Source organism: Lissotriton vulgaris, unplaced genomic scaffold (genome assembly GCF_964263255.1).
Source record: "Lissotriton vulgaris unplaced genomic scaffold, aLisVul1.2 SCAFFOLD_1548, whole genome shotgun sequence".
NCBI classification, from domain to species: domain Eukaryota; kingdom Metazoa; phylum Chordata; class Amphibia; order Caudata; family Salamandridae; genus Lissotriton; species Lissotriton vulgaris.
This window is the reverse complement of record NW_028251404.1, coordinates 340,266-357,670: the sequence shown is the minus strand read 5'-3', so window position 1 is coordinate 357,670 and position 17,405 is coordinate 340,266. Positions and strand designations below refer to the sequence as shown.

General features: G+C 44.6%; 1 protein-coding gene across 1 annotated transcript; it reads right to left on the bottom strand.

Annotated features, from left to right (window-relative positions):
- Positions 1–2,021: 2,021 nt before the first annotated feature.
- Positions 2,022–12,326, bottom strand: LOC147662911 (zinc-binding protein A33-like). Its single transcript, XM_086950797.1, has 4 exons — positions 12,282–12,326; positions 12,056–12,077; positions 8,220–8,282; positions 2,022–3,388 (listed from the first exon to the last, which is right to left on the bottom strand). The coding sequence occupies exons 1-4, from the start codon at positions 12,324–12,326 to the stop codon at positions 2,817–2,819; spliced, it is 702 nt and encodes a 233-aa protein (XP_086806923.1). The 3' UTR covers positions 2,022–2,816.
- Between the last annotated feature and the right edge of the window lie 5,079 nt (positions 12,327–17,405).

Sequence of the window (17,405 nt, the reverse complement as noted above, 5' to 3'; positions counted from 1 at the left end):
TTCCTATCCTAGGTAAATATACCTGTCAGTGTCCGTCTACTATCCTTTCCTTCCTGCTCTTTAATAAAGCCTCTATGCCCATGATATTCTCTCTGTTCTCTCTGTTGATGCATATGCAAATTGTTTATTAGTATGTTCCATTTTTCCCCTTTCCTGTAGGGCATAGTGAAACTGTTTTTTCTCAAATAAAGTGTGATGAATATTTAGGATCTAAGTTAGATAGACTAAGATTAGGGTTTGAATCACTTATAGACTTTAGAAATTCACTGACTAATGTGTTTTTTTAAACTTACCATCCCTAGTTTAAATCTGAAACTGAATAGCATGTTCCCTGTTGCCCTTACCCATTAGAGTCCCATTTTGCCTTCAATGGTGTTTTCTCTTATCCATAGTTACATCATTTACGTAATTCTGCTTATTGATGTTTTGATCAGCATTTGCCTTATACTTTTGTCACTTTAAATTTTACATTCTTACATAAAACCTTTAAAATGCCTCAGGTGTCTGTGGTCATTTGAAGACGTACAAAGAGATATTAAATGAACAGACAAAATGTTTAGAATTATCTTGTCACCTGTCTACTGCTAGCTCCTGATTCATCAGGAAGAGAAAGTGCCTGTGGTAAGTCAGGTGCCATGGTAATAGTGTTACAGGAAACACATATAAAATACTGATAGTGGCGTGTAAACTCACTCGTCTCACAAAATTGTATTTCGAAATCACGTCTTGGGCCCGAGTGCGTGAAAATCTGGTAAACTCAGAGCCGGGTGATCTGCGCGCTCTATCAGCTCCGCATCATCAAAATAAATATACATTGTCATGCAGAAAGTGGAATCAATTCCAATTGGCAAGAAAATTCAACCATCTATTAATTTAGCTACTGTGTTCTCTTTATGTCTTCCTTGATTGCATCATAAAAAATTTGCTGTAGCCATTAGCTAAGACATTTTGTTCATCAAGAACTTCTTCAGGGCGAATTTATAGGGGATCAGTATGATCCCAAGTGTAAATGCTTTTATGAATCAGTGCCTATGTGTCGGATTTGTGTGTAGAGCTCCCCTAGCCACTACTGCATAGTGTGTCCAAGTGACTACATGTTTGTGTTCCCTAGCATTGCTTTTTAGTGGGCAGGAGAAAAGTAGCTGTCACTGCACAAGAAGAAACTGCTCAATACTTGTTGCTGGATAAGAGCGGTAAACAGCCTCTTACTCTGTATTTAGAAACTGGGAATAACAGCCACTGGGCAAGTTCGACTTGACAATATTTGATTTATCACACAGAGGTACCTAAGGCAGTATTTACAATCCTGGAGTAATAAGGAACATCCTAATGAGCCTTCTCCAGTCAGGTTGCTGTCAAATCCTAGCCCATTTCACACATTTTGTGTACTGGGTTTGGCTTAAAATTCATTTCTGGGGCCACTCGTTTTGCAGAGTTCTCCCCGCCCATCATTTTGTGTTGCATCAGTGGAACAAGGGCATATTAGAGCAGAACTAAAATATATTTGTGTGAAAAGTAGGATATATAAACAGATCCTACACATAACTCATCAGCACTAAGTTTTTACGTGTTATCCTTCTGTCTGACCATGAAACATGCCTAAATGTAGGTTCTTTTTTAAAGTATGCAATTAGGGCATGTAGTACTTTACTACTTAGATAAATGATGCCGTACTATGTTTATTTTGTGATTTAATTATCTGGAAAATTAAACTCCCGATCCTGTAGTCTTCATGACATACTGTGAAGGCGCATGGTATTATCTTATTTTAATTGATGTTATTACCAATTTTAACTTTTTGACAACATCTAGTGTGTTTTAACACACTACATGTTCATGTCGGCCAGCGTGCGACCGCGACGTGAGCACTACTGCCCGGTTGCTGCGCACGACCAACAGCTGACGCAGTCCCGCCCACTGTGTCGAACGCCCGCTCCGCGGCGGAATGTCCACAGCTGTAAATGGTTTAAACGGAATGAAATGTTAACTGTGGTTTGTATGTTTCTTTTATGAATGGAACACCTTGAGAATAAAATGAATTGGAATCATCAATACATTTGGCACAAGTGAAGCGTAGATATGGAATTGTTGAGTAGCAGCATCATCACAGGTTAGCAGCCCCCTTACATCCCAACAGAGAGTAGTCAGAATTACGTCAACAGCACCCAGTCATACCTGGCATTGAACCGCACCACCTTTATGCAATATCACAGGATGTCGAAAGGCATTTTGTCTTCGGCTAAAAGGATTCTGATGCTACGTTCACTGATGCAGGAACTGTGCTGTGAATTATATGTCACAGCACAAGAATCGAAACTTGCGACATTTTTCCTGACTTATGGGGAGTTACTGTCTTAGGGGCAGGGACATCCAACACCCTTGTTCATGTGTACTAACGTTTGACAGCAGGTACTTATCTTAAAAAATAATTGCGATTAAATAAACTCTACTAATGATCTCCTTTTCTGTACTTAAGCAAATATCCATGTAAATCATGGCCGCGGAATGTTCCACGGTAATTCTTGTTCAGCCACCAGTTTCTGTCCCTTGCAGAACTCAAGGAGCAAACAGTAATTTTGCTTTAAAATATAAGTGGCAACCCTACCGTTCAATAATTATTCTGAACCTTCTTTTAAACTTTTCTATTGTGAAAAAATATACTTTAAAATATTATCTTTGACCACATTTTTCATCAATGCTTAAACCAGAACCACCTCCATGTTTAAATAGAAATACCTTATAAATACATACATCTTACATCTACATTGGAGGATGGGCAGGCTCACAGTCTGTCCCTGCCCCCAAGTGGGCTACAGCTAATTACTTTGATAGAATGGCTCACTGTGTCTATCACTGGTGTCAGCAGACTGTGGAGGAGACACAGTAATCCAGTTCTTCTGGTCCATGGTCCAGATGAAAGGGAAGACCTTCTCACGGAAGCGAATCATATGGGTGAAAATATGTCTATGTCTTTCAGTGTCCGCATTAAAAAAAGATATCTGTCCACCTCCAATGTCCAGAAACACGCCCAGTGTCACAGGAGGTGGGTCTGGGCTTAGATTGGTCAGAGGAGAGGTGAATGCCTGGTACTGGCCCGCAATCCGGCCCACTGCCAGTACCCCCTCCTTCTCGAGCAGGTTACTGTTCTCGGTCCTGTCCACAGATTCTTCAGCAACACCCACGGCCCAGCTTTCGGCTTTGCCTACACGCACCTTCCAAACGTACTTTCCTTTGGTGAAGCCATCTTTCCCAAATGCGACTGGCTGCCCCCTTTTGACAGTGGCGTCAGGCGTTGCATCGCCTTTAAGTTTTACACAATTCTTGTCTCTGATGAAGTTGAGATGGCTGCTAGCTGAGCCCTCCTCCAATATAACAGTAACCTCAGAAGCTGAAACAAGAGAGACATGTGGTTAATGCCGAGCAGGAAACAGCAACTGCCAATGCCATGTAGGTGCCCCTGAGTGGTATAGCCTGTCATCTGGAATTGAGTTTGTGTGCCACCACATATGTAAATGTCAGCACATATTCTTTTAGTGTGGGTCGGTGTCTAAGCTCAAGTACCATTCTGTTTTGGGAATGTGTCTCTTCATGGATTTGTCCTCTGTTTGGTATCTGTGTACACATTTTCCCATGTACCATTACCTGTGTGCACTCCTCAAATGTATCTTTTTTATTATGTTTTCAAGAGCCAAAAGAATAGGCAAGAACAAAAGGAAACAAAAACGCCAAAAGTAAAGCTTCAAACCAATTGACCCATACCTGCTCCCCCTTCTCCCTTCCACTAGCATAACGAAACTTGACGGGGGTCCCATGCAAGGTACGCAGCGGGCCCCTCCAGACTAAATCGGTGTACTGTGCTGAGGGAGGCCCCTGGAGCTAGGGGCCCCCCTCACCGCAGGAGATGCGGGGGCCTGTGAAACGCCACTGCTCTCCTCCCCCACAGCCCTAGATGACATGATTCACCAAGGATTCCAATGTGGAAGTTAGACCATAGTAGTCTCACCCTTTTACCCCAGTTCTTAAAAACCTTTGCGGGGCTTTGTTTCGTTTTGCACACCAGTCCCTTCCAGCACTACACTGTTTTATTGTTCGTGGGGAAGGCCGTTTCCAAACATGGGTTGTCACAGTGAATCTACCCGTTTCATGCATCTCTGCACCTTTATGTATTTCTCCAATTAGGTATGTGTTATAGGAGTATACAATATTCTATATGTGAGCATATATGTAGACATAGCCATATAACTTGTTCCAAAATAAATCTGTGTAAATTTAATTTGAAAATGTGGCTTCGAGTAGGTTTCTGAAAGGCTTCTGTATTGATGTATTTTCGGTTTTCTGTCCGTCCACCCTTCCCTCCCAGCGCCTTGGGACTAAGTCTGGGCAGAATTTGCGGAGTTCCGCAAAGTGCCTAAAAAAACTTTGCCGCGACACGTGGAGCTCCGCAATCGGCGGAGTTCCTTTAGATAAATGCTAGTCGCTGTGATTTTCAGTGTCAGGTGCTTGCCCGCACTGTGCAATCATCGCGAACGGCACCATGCACACCGCAAGATGGTGCTGCTTCCTTTCTGCCGCTCGAGTAGATTTTTACCCGAACACCAGCTTTCTCAACGTGAATGGACGGTTTCTCAACGCGAGCGGTCACGAGCATGTCGCAATGAGAAATCTGACCTCCCGTGTTGAGAAATCTCGCCGGGAGGTTAATTTTCCACGCTTGCCAACTTGATGTTGACGATCAGGAATGAGGAAAAATCTCGCCGGAAGGTGGATTTTCCTTGCTTGGCGTTGCAAACCGCGAGCGTGGAAAAAACTACGGAACTCCACAAGCTCTGCGTAACACAGAAAATTACACAAACTCCGCGAGCGGAGAGGAGTTCACCGCACAGACTTACTTGAGACCCTTACAGGTGAGTAGTCGCACTTTACAAGCCACATGATTGATCCATTCCTTCCTGTCTGCGGGTGTGTGGCTCTGTGTGTGCATATGTTTGCTTAGATATGTGTATGTGATCATTAACTTCATATACCTATTTGCAACATTGTGAATGATGTTTTATAGTTCTCCGCAAGTGTGAGGTATAAATATAATTATGCATCGTGGTTTGCATTTATGTTATAGACATTTGATTCACTTAAGATAATGTGGTATTTATGTAAGCAGCTCAAGATTCACGGTCTCACTTTTTCGAGCATAGTTAAAGTATGTTTGACATGGGCAGAGTGGTATATATACTGATAAGCGAGATACATAGTATGAGGATCGCTTCACTTCGTGGGGATTATTACATATAAGCTGCACTTCTGAGTCCTGTGCACCTCCAAATAGGCATGCCAGTCGCAGACTGGGCCAAAGTGCGTTAACCGTAAGTCGCAAACTCGCAGCTTCCCTGATGGCAGTGCACTAAAGAAATGTGGAGCTACTTATTTAAGCAGACTGTCTGTCTTTCACTTTTTAGGTGGTAATTTGACCTTACAAAAGAGGTGTTGAAATCCCACTGGAGGCGGGTGCTGGGAGATGTCTGGTCGGGTCCATTGTATCCTCTTAGTCCCATTATAAGGGGTACCCCTGGGAGGAGCACTCACTGAGCGGCAACTCTTTGTGGTGGATAGTCAGTGTGCCTATCAACAGCTGCTTTGCCTGTGTGCATGCACCTGTAATACAGTGTGCATCAGTGCAGAGGCCAAGTGTTTCCTCATTTGCATGTGGCCACACCTCTATACAAATGAAGGAACGCCCTCTTGATACCACACATAGCGCTGGTGTGATCTCTATTGCAGAAGAGGCCGTGAAAGCATGTGCAGAAAGAGGGCGCACACTCGGTGCAACTCAAGGCACTCTCCATGGTAAGCGCCAGATCTCTCCGAAAACTATCTCTACTACTGAACATTTTGCTCACCAATCTATGTTTTCAGGAGTGGTAATCTGATTTCTTCAAAGGAAGCAGAACTAAGAAATGTATTACATGAAAGTGCAGAATTGGAAAGATCCGGAGGTTGGTCACCTAATAAAAAGAACAATGCGCCTCACACCAAGCTGGGTAGTTTCAGCTACATATACAATACCTGAACCAGCAGGACAGTGATCATCATTGACGGTTGTCTCTTACGGGAACGACACGCAGCTCTTCCCCAAAGGGAGAATCCTAGCTCCACACAAGAAGTGTCTAAAGAATGCCTAACTGTGGTGCACAGGATGGAAGAGAGGCATCTGAAATGCAGTTCAGATAGAACTGAAACCTTGCTGTTCAGAAATGCACACAAGGTATTGTCTAGCCGCAACTGGTGGCCTTATGCACTGGGAATCCCCCTCAGCCTACTGCTATAGCCAAAACTTTGGGAGGCAAGTTTGACACAGATTTATGAGAATCAGAATAAACTTTATTCGATCTAAATAAATAGATCCTATAAGTACAATAAATGGCAATGCATTAAAATACAATTGGTTCCCAAAAATGTCATTACAATGCCTTATAAAACGATTAATAAAAGAGCAAGACAGACTTATTTTTACCCTTCCGTTTTCTGTTTGTGACTGGCACATGGTTTTCTCTTTTAAGATATATGAAAAAGATACCACGTATTTTACCAACTGATATACGCATGATTATTTCTGTCCTGGCGCTGTAGACCGCTGAGGAACCCGTCCTGGTTTTCCTTATGAGATGGTCCCTTTCTGGGTATCTCCAGGGTGAAACCAGGCATCCCCGGCGTCTGTGGGGGCCGTTGTAGAGATGAGGCAAGCTTAATGCCCAGAGTTACCAAGTGTGTTCCCTGGTTAGAGTAGGCACTGATGCGAGAATTATCGAGTCCGTTGACCCCTGGTCCACGACCCTGCAGCGTCGGGAATTGAAGCCTGGTCCCGGGCCGCTCTCTGCTTACAGGTCTGCCGCCTCTAACCAGTGAGCCACTCCTCTCCTCTATGGGGCTCCCTGATTACTTATTTTGGTCGCCTTCAGATTTTTCAGAATGTAGCAGCCAGACCAGACTGATTCTGAAGAAACCCTGGTGCCAGTCAATGGTTAAACATCTCACATAATTTCGGTGGCTGCCGATTCTGAAAATATATATATATTTTCCAAAGTAGTGGTGATGGCCCTCAGATTATTGTACAAGACTGGGCCAAGATGGCTTAGGGGCAGGCCAACCTACTCCTAGCTGCCTGCCTAGAAGGGTAAGATTGTCTGAAGCCTGTCTGCTTAAAACTTCCAGGTACTGGCCAGCTTAAGGAGGAGGTCTCGCTTTTATTTATCATCTAAAACGTGGAAAAGTATTGCCTCTGCTTTACACAATATCATAAATAAAAACCAGACTTGGAAACCAGTTGAAAACTTGACTTTTAATGAGGGCTTTTAAGTTCCAAGTTGCCCTGCTTTTGCCTCAATAAAGCGCATGGGTGGCTCATCCGCTAAGTGGCGCTCAGGGTGACAGCAGCGTTGTGATTGGCTAGGGGACCCTGGGAGCGTCTTGCCTCGTGCGTCAAGTACCGAGAAGAAGGTAAGTGGATTGAATTATTTTTAACCCCCTCTGCCCTGGCTCCCCGGTTAAGGATCAGCTGGCACTGCGCAAGCGCCCGGACGCCCGTTTGGGCAGGTGCCGCGCTCTACAAATTTGATCTTTCAGAAAGAGCATATACATTTCCAAGACTGGAAGGGCAAGCTCCACTGTGCACAATGTTCAGAATGAACACCCCTTTAGGGCCATACGCCTTGAAGAAGTCCAAAGGGTGAAACACGCTTGAAATGATAATTCTAGAAGCTTTTAAAGAACTCTGTTGTTAAGAATATCTGATGAAAATAAAGAGAAAAATGATAGGTTCTCGCGAAAGTACACCTATTATTTGCACTATATGTAAAGGACAGTTTTTCTTGGCTGATATATAGTGCCACATGAATTTGACACTTGGTACTGCCTTATGGATGCGGCACAATGTTCCCACTGCAAACTTTGATTAAGTGGCCACAGGTATATTAAAACATCATCTCCACCACTTGCCGGTCGCGAGCAGGAGGATCCAGAGTCTATATAGCTCTGTAAATTGCACGTGTGTATGTTTATATGTCTTGAGATGTCCACTGTTGCCTAGGTGTCTATGAGGATGCCACCAGGTCTCATACAGTGTGCGCCTTTGGCTGTATATGGAGTTCAGCGGCTATGACTGCGGATCATATTGGTTTACAAGGACCGTGAAACCAACTTCGATGCAATCGTACAACGGAACTTACCTGGGCCGTACTGCTGTATAAGGGACTCCTGCCGTGTAAGAGACTCTTGCTGTGTAAGGGACTCTGCAATAAAGAAAGGAAAGGAAAGTAAGAGGATTCATGATGCATTAATCAACCAAACCATTACACACGACACGATGCGAGGAGTTAGGATATAAGGGCAGATTATGATTACAGCACCAGGAGGCGTTTCATTATGAACCTGCACCACCTAAATTGAGACCATTCTGGCCATGTTCGTTGTGGTATCAATGGTGGCTGCATTCCCTGCCTGTCATGTCTACGTCACTGGCAGTCTTACCTATGGGGAGGACATTGGCAGTTTCTTGTTAGCTGGTGTCTACAGTGGTGACAGCCTCTGGAGTCCCTAGTGGGGGCAGCAACAGTCTATGGTGGTGATAACCTCTGACTGTAACGTCTGTGGTGGTGAAAGTGGACATCAGTGAGGTCTATGACTAGAAGAGTGACTCTCACCACCATAATTCTTTGGTATGGTGATGCCAGTCTCTGATATCTATGTCAACAAGGAGCTGGGGGTTTATAAGTGATTGAGCGTGGATATTATCTGATGTCTACCTTTATCAATTCTCAACTGTAACAGATCTATACAACACATTTTTTTTGGTGAAGATATGTTAACCTGCCAAGTCAAAAATATACAGTGTTCTAAATGGTAACTTGAAAATGTAAACAAAATAAAGAAATACCATGTGAACATTTCATGAATGCATTTATGTGCTATAGGAAAATAAAATGTGTTAAAAGAGAGAGTTTTAGGATAATAATATTTAAATGTACATTGCACCTAAAAATATTACACGCATAATAGAAATTCTTAACATGAAAATTGCTTAAATTGGAGAGATTTGACGGAGACCAATTCTGAGCTCATGTAACGTTTATACAATAACATATGAATTAAGAAGTGACACCATAATAATTCTGGCTTTGAAAAATGATAACGAATGATATGTAGTATTTGAAAGAAAATAATAACTGCAATAATGAAGACAATTAAAATGCAATTATGAAATGTGTGATTTATGTTGAATTTAAACAGTAGTGATTCAGCTAAATGTCATGTAGGCCTCAAATGCTTCTCTATTTCTGGCTTTAATGTAAAATCATGTGAGGCAGTCACCTAAGCCCCATGAGAACTTTCTGCAAAGTTTCATATCTGCCTTAGTTAACAATGGACTCTCTACTCGCTGAGAAGAATATTTGACAAAATATAACGGTATTGTTGCAAATCCAGAGAAAAGCATCTGGGAAGCGACGGACTGATTGTGAGCAAATTAAAGTTCCACCTACTTCAGTGGAAGTGGCAAAAAGGGATTACAATTGATCTTAATCAATATTAATGAAATTTGCAAAAAGGATTACTCAATTCTTCCGGATTTGTGTAATTCACCGATCACCCCATCACAGCTCACGATGAGTGACCAATGAGAACCAACGATAACCCCATGGACTGATGCAAGTGATATGATTGAGGGTGTAAACCCAAAACAATTAGGTATAATTGCCCCATAATGGAGCAGGAGGCTGACTTGCTGACATTTCCATTTCTTGCCTGGCATGCTGTCGGACAGATCTCTGAAACCTATCGCTTTTCCTAGGTCCTATGCCTCTTTTCCGTCTTTCTGGGTGGAACTGGCACTGATGGAACTGAACTATATGTAAATGTGACTTCAAAACCTGTCTTTGCCAGACGGTGAAGTGTGCAGAAAAATAACCTTTCGGCTGAGAGGTTAGCTGACTCCAACTGTGGCACATGGTGCGGCAGATCAGACTAGATCAGATCTAATTAAGGGGGAACTTGAAGTGACCAGCTTTGTTTTGGTTTGTATGATCAATAATTGAATTTCCAATTTATCCTACTTCTCTCAAAGGAGATATCCCAAATGTCAACAACTCGCTCTGTTCTGTGATGTGAGCTGCTTGTAGTATGTCTTATAATTAAACCTAAATTGATATGTATTTTCTTGACTTGTCCATGCTAACACAGGCATCAGATAAATGTTTTCCATTAATTATCTTTACCAATTCTGTCTCATTCTTTTAGTCATATTTCTTGCTTGGAAGCAATTTTATCTGTGGCCGGGAAAGGTATTTTATTAGTTTTCAGGTAACAATAATTCTATTGCAGGTCCTCATAGAGTAATTGTGCACGTTTCCTAGTATCCTAGTCCCTGACAGCTCAACAAAAAGACCCATTGGAGGACCAAGAAACTGTAGATGTTTGAGTGGCAAATTAAGATCATAGTATATTCTAGTAATGATGATGAATTGGTCCTGGTATGAAATGAGAGGGACTGAACTAATTGAAGTTAGAAAAAACCCACTACACTTTGCGCTGCATCATAAGCCTCTGGTACTGAGGATGGAGACCGTCTCTGGTGTTCATGGTGACATGCTATAGTGTCTGTGTAGTGGTTTTCTCTGGTTCTATGTATGGAGTTGCCAGTGGCAGTCTCTTTTATCCACAGTGGCCTTTCCTGAAGACATACATGTGAGGCTAACATTTCACGCTTTCAAAGGCTACCTCTGGACTTCAACTTGGCATTCGACAGCTTGAACCCCGATTTAACTATCTCGTCAAAAACTGTCAACGTGCTTCTTAGTTTCAAGGTGTCTGCAAGCACTTCCCACAAGAGCTGTCGTACAACCACTGTCAGCAGTTCCACTTTTATCACATGTGCGACTTTCGATGTTGTTTTATTGAAGAAAATGCATACGAAGTCAGCATTACATGCACACCGCTCTCAGAGGCGGGGCTCTGGCAGTCTGGCTAGCCGATTCAGTGTTTGCTTAATGGACGTGTATTAGACTTCCAGTAGGCTGAAGGAGTGTTGCTTTGACACACTGAATCACATCTGATGACTGCTGCCTATAGGCAGTGAGGGCAGTCAGTCACTGGTCACCTCAGGTCTATTGTCTCACTCTCCTGTGGCCACAATGATAATCAGTAATATCAATGAAGGAAGGAGGAACGGGGTATCTATATAGGTGGGAGCAGTGATAGCCTGGATGGATGCAGAATCTATAGAGGTGGAGGAAATTACAAACTCTAGCTGAGGTATATATTGACGTGGAACCAGTGCACACTCAGCCTGTGTTATCTACAGCAGGGGATCCAGTGCACTCTCAGCCTGTGGTATCTACAGCGGGGAAACCAGTGCACACTCAGCCTGTGGTATCTACAGAAGTGGAACCAGTGCACACTCAGCCTGTGGTATCTACAGAATTAGAACCAGTGCACACTCAGGTTGTGGTATCCACAGAGGGGAACAATGCAAATATCAAGGACCCCCAGCTGTGGCTCTAAAACTCCTAGGTAAGTTAGGCCTGGTGGAGAACCAGGACACCAGTACGCACTACTTGATTGAGCTTAGACGTTAATACATTTATTTAGTATTCATCAGTAAATTGTCTTAGGTCAACATAACATTCATATTCATGTTACATTAGTTCAAGCACATATTCATTAGCCAACAGATACATTGTTGTTTTCAAACATATATTATACACCAGAATATCAATACATTCAATGTTCACCCAATGCATTTCGGGGCGCGAAGCCCCTTCGTCAGGGGTCTGTGTGTAGAAAAAAGAAAAAGAAAAGAATAAGGAATCTATTAACTGTTGATGCACTGTCACAAATAGGATCTCTATAGAGTATGGCCGTCTTACCGCAAATAAGGTGAAATATTGGATAATGCTCCAAATTAGGTGGGTGATGTGAATCTGTCATAGCAAAGAGAACTGGGTTTAAACATATGGATTTTATTGAGCAAAGGACATGTACGGAAATATTGCATAAAGCATAGGGTTACCTGTATTATGTATTGATGGAGTCTATAGAAAAGGAAGAGAAAGAACGTGGGAGGTTTAGAATGTTTTAATTGCACAACGCTAAATTGGGTGTATGTTTAAATAATACGTGAGAGCCCTCACCTTATAAATACAATTTACTGATGAATACTAAATAAATGTATTAACGTCTAAGCTCAATCAAGTAGTGCGTACTGGTGTCCTGGTTCTCCACCAGGCCTAACTTACCTTATACTTCATAGTTTGCAGGCTACATACCAGCACAGCACACATATCGGATTAACGTTTTATCACATCTAACAAAAAGAGTGCAGTTACCCTTCCAAATTCTCTAAAACTCCTAGGGCAGGACAATAATATAATTGTAAGCAAACACCCTAGGCAGTCAATCAGATCAATACATCTAGCTGCTAATCATATCAACAACAACATTCATGTAGGAACTCAGTGCACATGCAGGTAAACTATGTTAAAACATGTTTACATTTAAGTTAACTTGCAGTTAAAAAGGTATGTGACAAATTGTATATACAATACAACATAATATCAAAATGGCACAGAGATTAAATAACAAAATTTACAAAAAAAGAAAATAAAGATTGATACAAAACATATTGAGATACTACAAACATGAATAAATATATATATTATGATTATGAAATAGGTATTGAGCTGATTGACTGCCTAGGGTGTTTGATTACAATTATAGCTACAGAGGTGAAACCAGTGCACACTCGGGCTGTGGTATCGACAGCAGGGAAACCAGTGCACACTCGGGCTGTGGTATCGACAGCAGGGAAACCAGTGCACACTCAGGCTGTGATATTCACAGAGGGGAAACCAGTGCACGCTCGGGCTGTGGTATCTACAGAAGGGGAACCAGTGCACACTCAGGCTGTGGTATCCACAGAGGGGAAACCAGTGTACACTCAGCCTGTGGTATCCACAGAGGGGAAACCAGTGCACGCTCGGGCTGTGGTATCGACAGCAGGGAAACCAGTGCACACTCAGGCTGTGATATTCACAGAGGGGAAACCAGTGCACGCTCGGGCTGTGGTATCTACAGAAGGGGAACCAGTGCACACTCAGGCTGTGGTATCCACAGAGGGGAAACCAGTGTACACTCAGCCTGTGGTATCCACAGAGGGGAAACCAGTGCACGCTCGGGCTGTGGTATCGACAGCAGGGAAACCAGTGCACACTCAGGCTGTGATATTCACAGAGGGGAAACCAGTGCACGCTCGGGCTGTGGTATCTACAGAAGGGGAACCAGTGCACACTCAGGCTGTGGTATCCACAGAGGGGAAACCAGTGTACACTCAGCCTGTGGTATCGACAGAGGGGAAACCAGTGCACACTCAGGCTGTGTTATCTACAGCAGGGGGACAAGTGCACACTCAGCCTGTGGTATCCACAGCTGGAAAACCAGTGCACACTCAGCCTGTGGAATCCACAGAGGGGAAACGAATGCACACTCAGCCTGTGGTATCTACAGCGGGGAAACCAGTGCACGCTCAGGCTGTGATATTCACAGAGGTGGAACCAGTGCACGCTCGGGCTGTGATATTCACAGAGGTGGAACCAGTGCACGCTCGGGCTGTGGTATCTACAGAAGGGGAACCAGTGCACACTCAGCCTTTGGTATCTACAGAAGTGGAATCAATGCACACTCAGGCTGTGGTATCCACAGATGGGAAACCAGTGTACACTCAGCCTGTGGTATCGACAGAGGGGAAACCAGTGCACACTCAGGCTGTGTTATCTACAGCAGGGGGACAAGTGCACACTCAGCCTGTGGTATCCACAGCTGGAAAACCAGTGCACACTCAGCCTGTGGAATCCACAGAGGGGAAACGAATGCACACTCAGCCTGTGGTATCTACAGCGGGGAAACCAGTGCACGCTCAGGCTGTGATATCTACAGCGGGGAAACCAGTGCCCGCTCAGCCTGTGGTATCTACAGAAGTGGAACCAGTGCACACTCAGCCTGTTATATCCACAGAAGTGGAACCAGTGCACACTCAGCCTGTAGTACCCACAGAAATGGAGCCAGTGCACACTCAGCCTGTGGTATCTACAGAGGCGGAACCAGTGCACACTCAGCCTGTTATATCCACAGAAGTGGAACCAGTGCACACTCAGCCTGTGGTATCTACAGAGGTGGAACCAGTGCACACTCAGCCTGTGGTATCTACAGAAGTGGCACCGGTGCACACTCAGGTTGTGGTATCCACAGAGGGGAAACCAGTGCACACTCAGTCTGTTGTAGCCAGAGAAGTGGAACCAGTACACACTCAGACTGTTATATCCACAGAAGTTCAACCAGTGCACACTCAGCCTGTGGTATCTACAGAGGTGGAACCAGTGCACACTCAGGCTGTGGTATCTACAGAAGTGGCACCGGTGCACACTCAGGTTGTGGTATCCACAGAGGGGAAACCAGTGCACACTCAGTCTGTTGTAGCCACAGAAGTGGAACCAGTTCACACTCAGCCTGTTATATCCACAGAAGTTCAACCAGTGCACACTCAGCCTGTGGTATCTACAGAGGTGGAACCAGTGCACACTCAGGCTGTGGTATCTACAGAAGTGGCACCGGTGCACACTCAGGTTGTGGTATCCACAGAGGGGAACAATGCAAATATCAAGGACCCCCAGCTGTGGCTCTAAAACTCCTAGGGCAGGACAATGATATAAGTGTAAGCAAACACCCTAGGCAGTCAATCAGATCAATACATCTAGCTGCTAATCATATCAACAACAACATTCATGTAGGAACTCAGTGCACATGCAGGTAAACTATGTTAAAACATGTTTTAAATTTAATTTAACTTACAGTAAAAAGGTATGTGACAAATTGTATATACAATATAACATAATATCAAAATGGCACAGAGATTAAATAACAAAATTTACAAAAATGAAAATAAAGATTGATACAAAACATATTGAGATTCTACAAACATGAATACATATATACATAATGAATGGAGGGTATGAAATAGGTATTGAGCTGATTGACTGCCTAGGGTGTTTGCTTACAATGATAGCTACAGAGGTGAAACCAGTGCACACTCAGGCTATGTTATCTACAGCGGGGGAACCAGTGCACACTCAGCCTGTGGTATCCACAGAGGGGAAACCAGTGCACGCTCGGGCTATGTTATCTACAGCGGGGAAACCAGTGCACACTCAGCCTGTTGTATCTACAGAAGTGGCACCGGTGCACACTCAGGTTGTGGTATCCACAGAAGTTCAACCAGTGCACACTCAGCCTGTGGTATCCACAGAGGGGAAACCAGTGCACATTCAGGCTGCGTTATCTACAGCAGGGGGGGCCAGTGCACACTCAGCCTGTGGTATCCACAGAGCACACTCAGCCTGTGGTATCCACAGCGGGGAAACGAGTGCACACTCAGCCTGTGGAATCCATAGAGGGGAAATCAATGCATACTCTGTCTGTTGTATCCACAGAGGGGAAACCAGTGCACACTCAGGCTGTGTTATCTACAGCAGGGGAACCAGTGCACTCTCAGCCTGTGGTATCTACAGCGGGGGAACCAGTGCACACTCAGCCTGTGGTATCCACAGAGGGGAAACCAGTGCACATTCAGGCTGTGTTATCTACAGCAGGGGATCCAGTGTACTCTCAGCCTGTGGTATCTACAGCGGGGAAACCAGTGCACACTCAGCCTGTGGTATCCAGAGAGGGGAAACCAGTGCACACTCAGCCTGTTGTATCCACAGAGGGGAAACCAGTGCACACTCAGGCTGTGTTATCTACAGTGGGGAAACCAGTGCACACTCAGCCTGTGGTATCTACAGAGGGGGAACCAGTGCACAATCAGGCTGTGGTACCTACAGCGGGGAAACCAGTGCACACTCAGCATGTGGTATCTACAAATGAGACACCAGTGCATACTCAGGATGTGGTATCTACAGAAGGGGAACCAGTGCACACTCAGGATGTGAAATCCACAGATGGGAAACCAGTGCATACTCAGGATGTGGTATCTAAAGAAGGGGAACCAGTGCACACTCAGCCTGTTGAATCCACAGAGTGGAAATTAGTGCACATTCAGCTGTGTTACCTACAGCGGGGAAACCAGTGCACACTCAGGCTGTGTTATCTACAGCAGGGGAACCAGTGCACACTCAGCCTGTGGTATCTACAGCGGGGAATCCAATGCACACTCAGCATGTTGTATCAACAGAGGGGAAACCAGTGCACACTCAGGCTGCGTTATATACAGCGGGGGAACCAGTGCACACTCAGCCTGTGGTATCTATAGCGGGGAAACCAGTGCACACTCAGCCTGTGGAATCTACAGAAGTGGAACCAGTGCACACCCAGGCTGTGGTATCTACAGATGGGAAACCAGTGCACACTCAGCCTGTGGTATCTACAGAAGTGGAACCAGTGCACGCTCAGGTTTTGGTATCTACAGAGGGGAACCAGTGCATACTCAGGCTGTGATATCCACAGAGGTGGAACCAGTGCATACTCAGGCTGTGATATCTACAGAAGGGAAACCAGTGCACACTCAGCCTGTTGCATCCACAGAGGGGAAATTAGTGCACACTCAGGCTGTGTTATCCACAGAGGGGAAACCAGTGCACACTAAGGCTGCAATATCTACAGAGGGGGAACCAATGCACTCTCAGTCTGTGGTATCTACAGAGGGGGAACCAGTGCACACTCAGGCTGTGGTATCTACAGCAGTGAAACCAGTGCACACTCAGCCTGTGGTATCTACAGAAGTGGAACCAGTGCATACTCATGCTGTGATATCCACAGATGAGAAACCAGTGCACGCTCAGGCTGTGGTAACTACAGAGGGGAAATCAGTGCACACTCAGGCTATGATATCCACAGAGGGGAAACCAGTGGACACTCAGCCTGTGGTATCTACAGAAGTGGAACCAATGCACACTCAGGCTGTGATATCCACAGATGGGAAACCAGTGCACGATCAGGCTGTGGTATCTACAGAGGGGAACCAGTGCATACTCAGGCTGTGGTACCTACAGAGGTGGAACCAGTGCACACTCCGCCTTGGTATCTTCAGAGGGGGAACCAGTGCATACTCAGGCTTTGGTATCCACAGAGGGGAACGCAGTGCACACTCAGGCTGTGATATCCACAGAGGGGAAACCAGTGACCACTCAGCCTGTGGTATCTACAGAAGTGGTACTAGTGCACACTCAGGCTGTGATATCCAGATGTCCTGACAGAGTTTGAGGTCAAAGACGTTCAAGGTATTGAACTGATGGGCTTCTCACTTAAAGGTCATAAGGGAGTCTTGTATTCCGGCCTGCTCTGTTATAGACCTCCTGGCAGTGCCATGACAG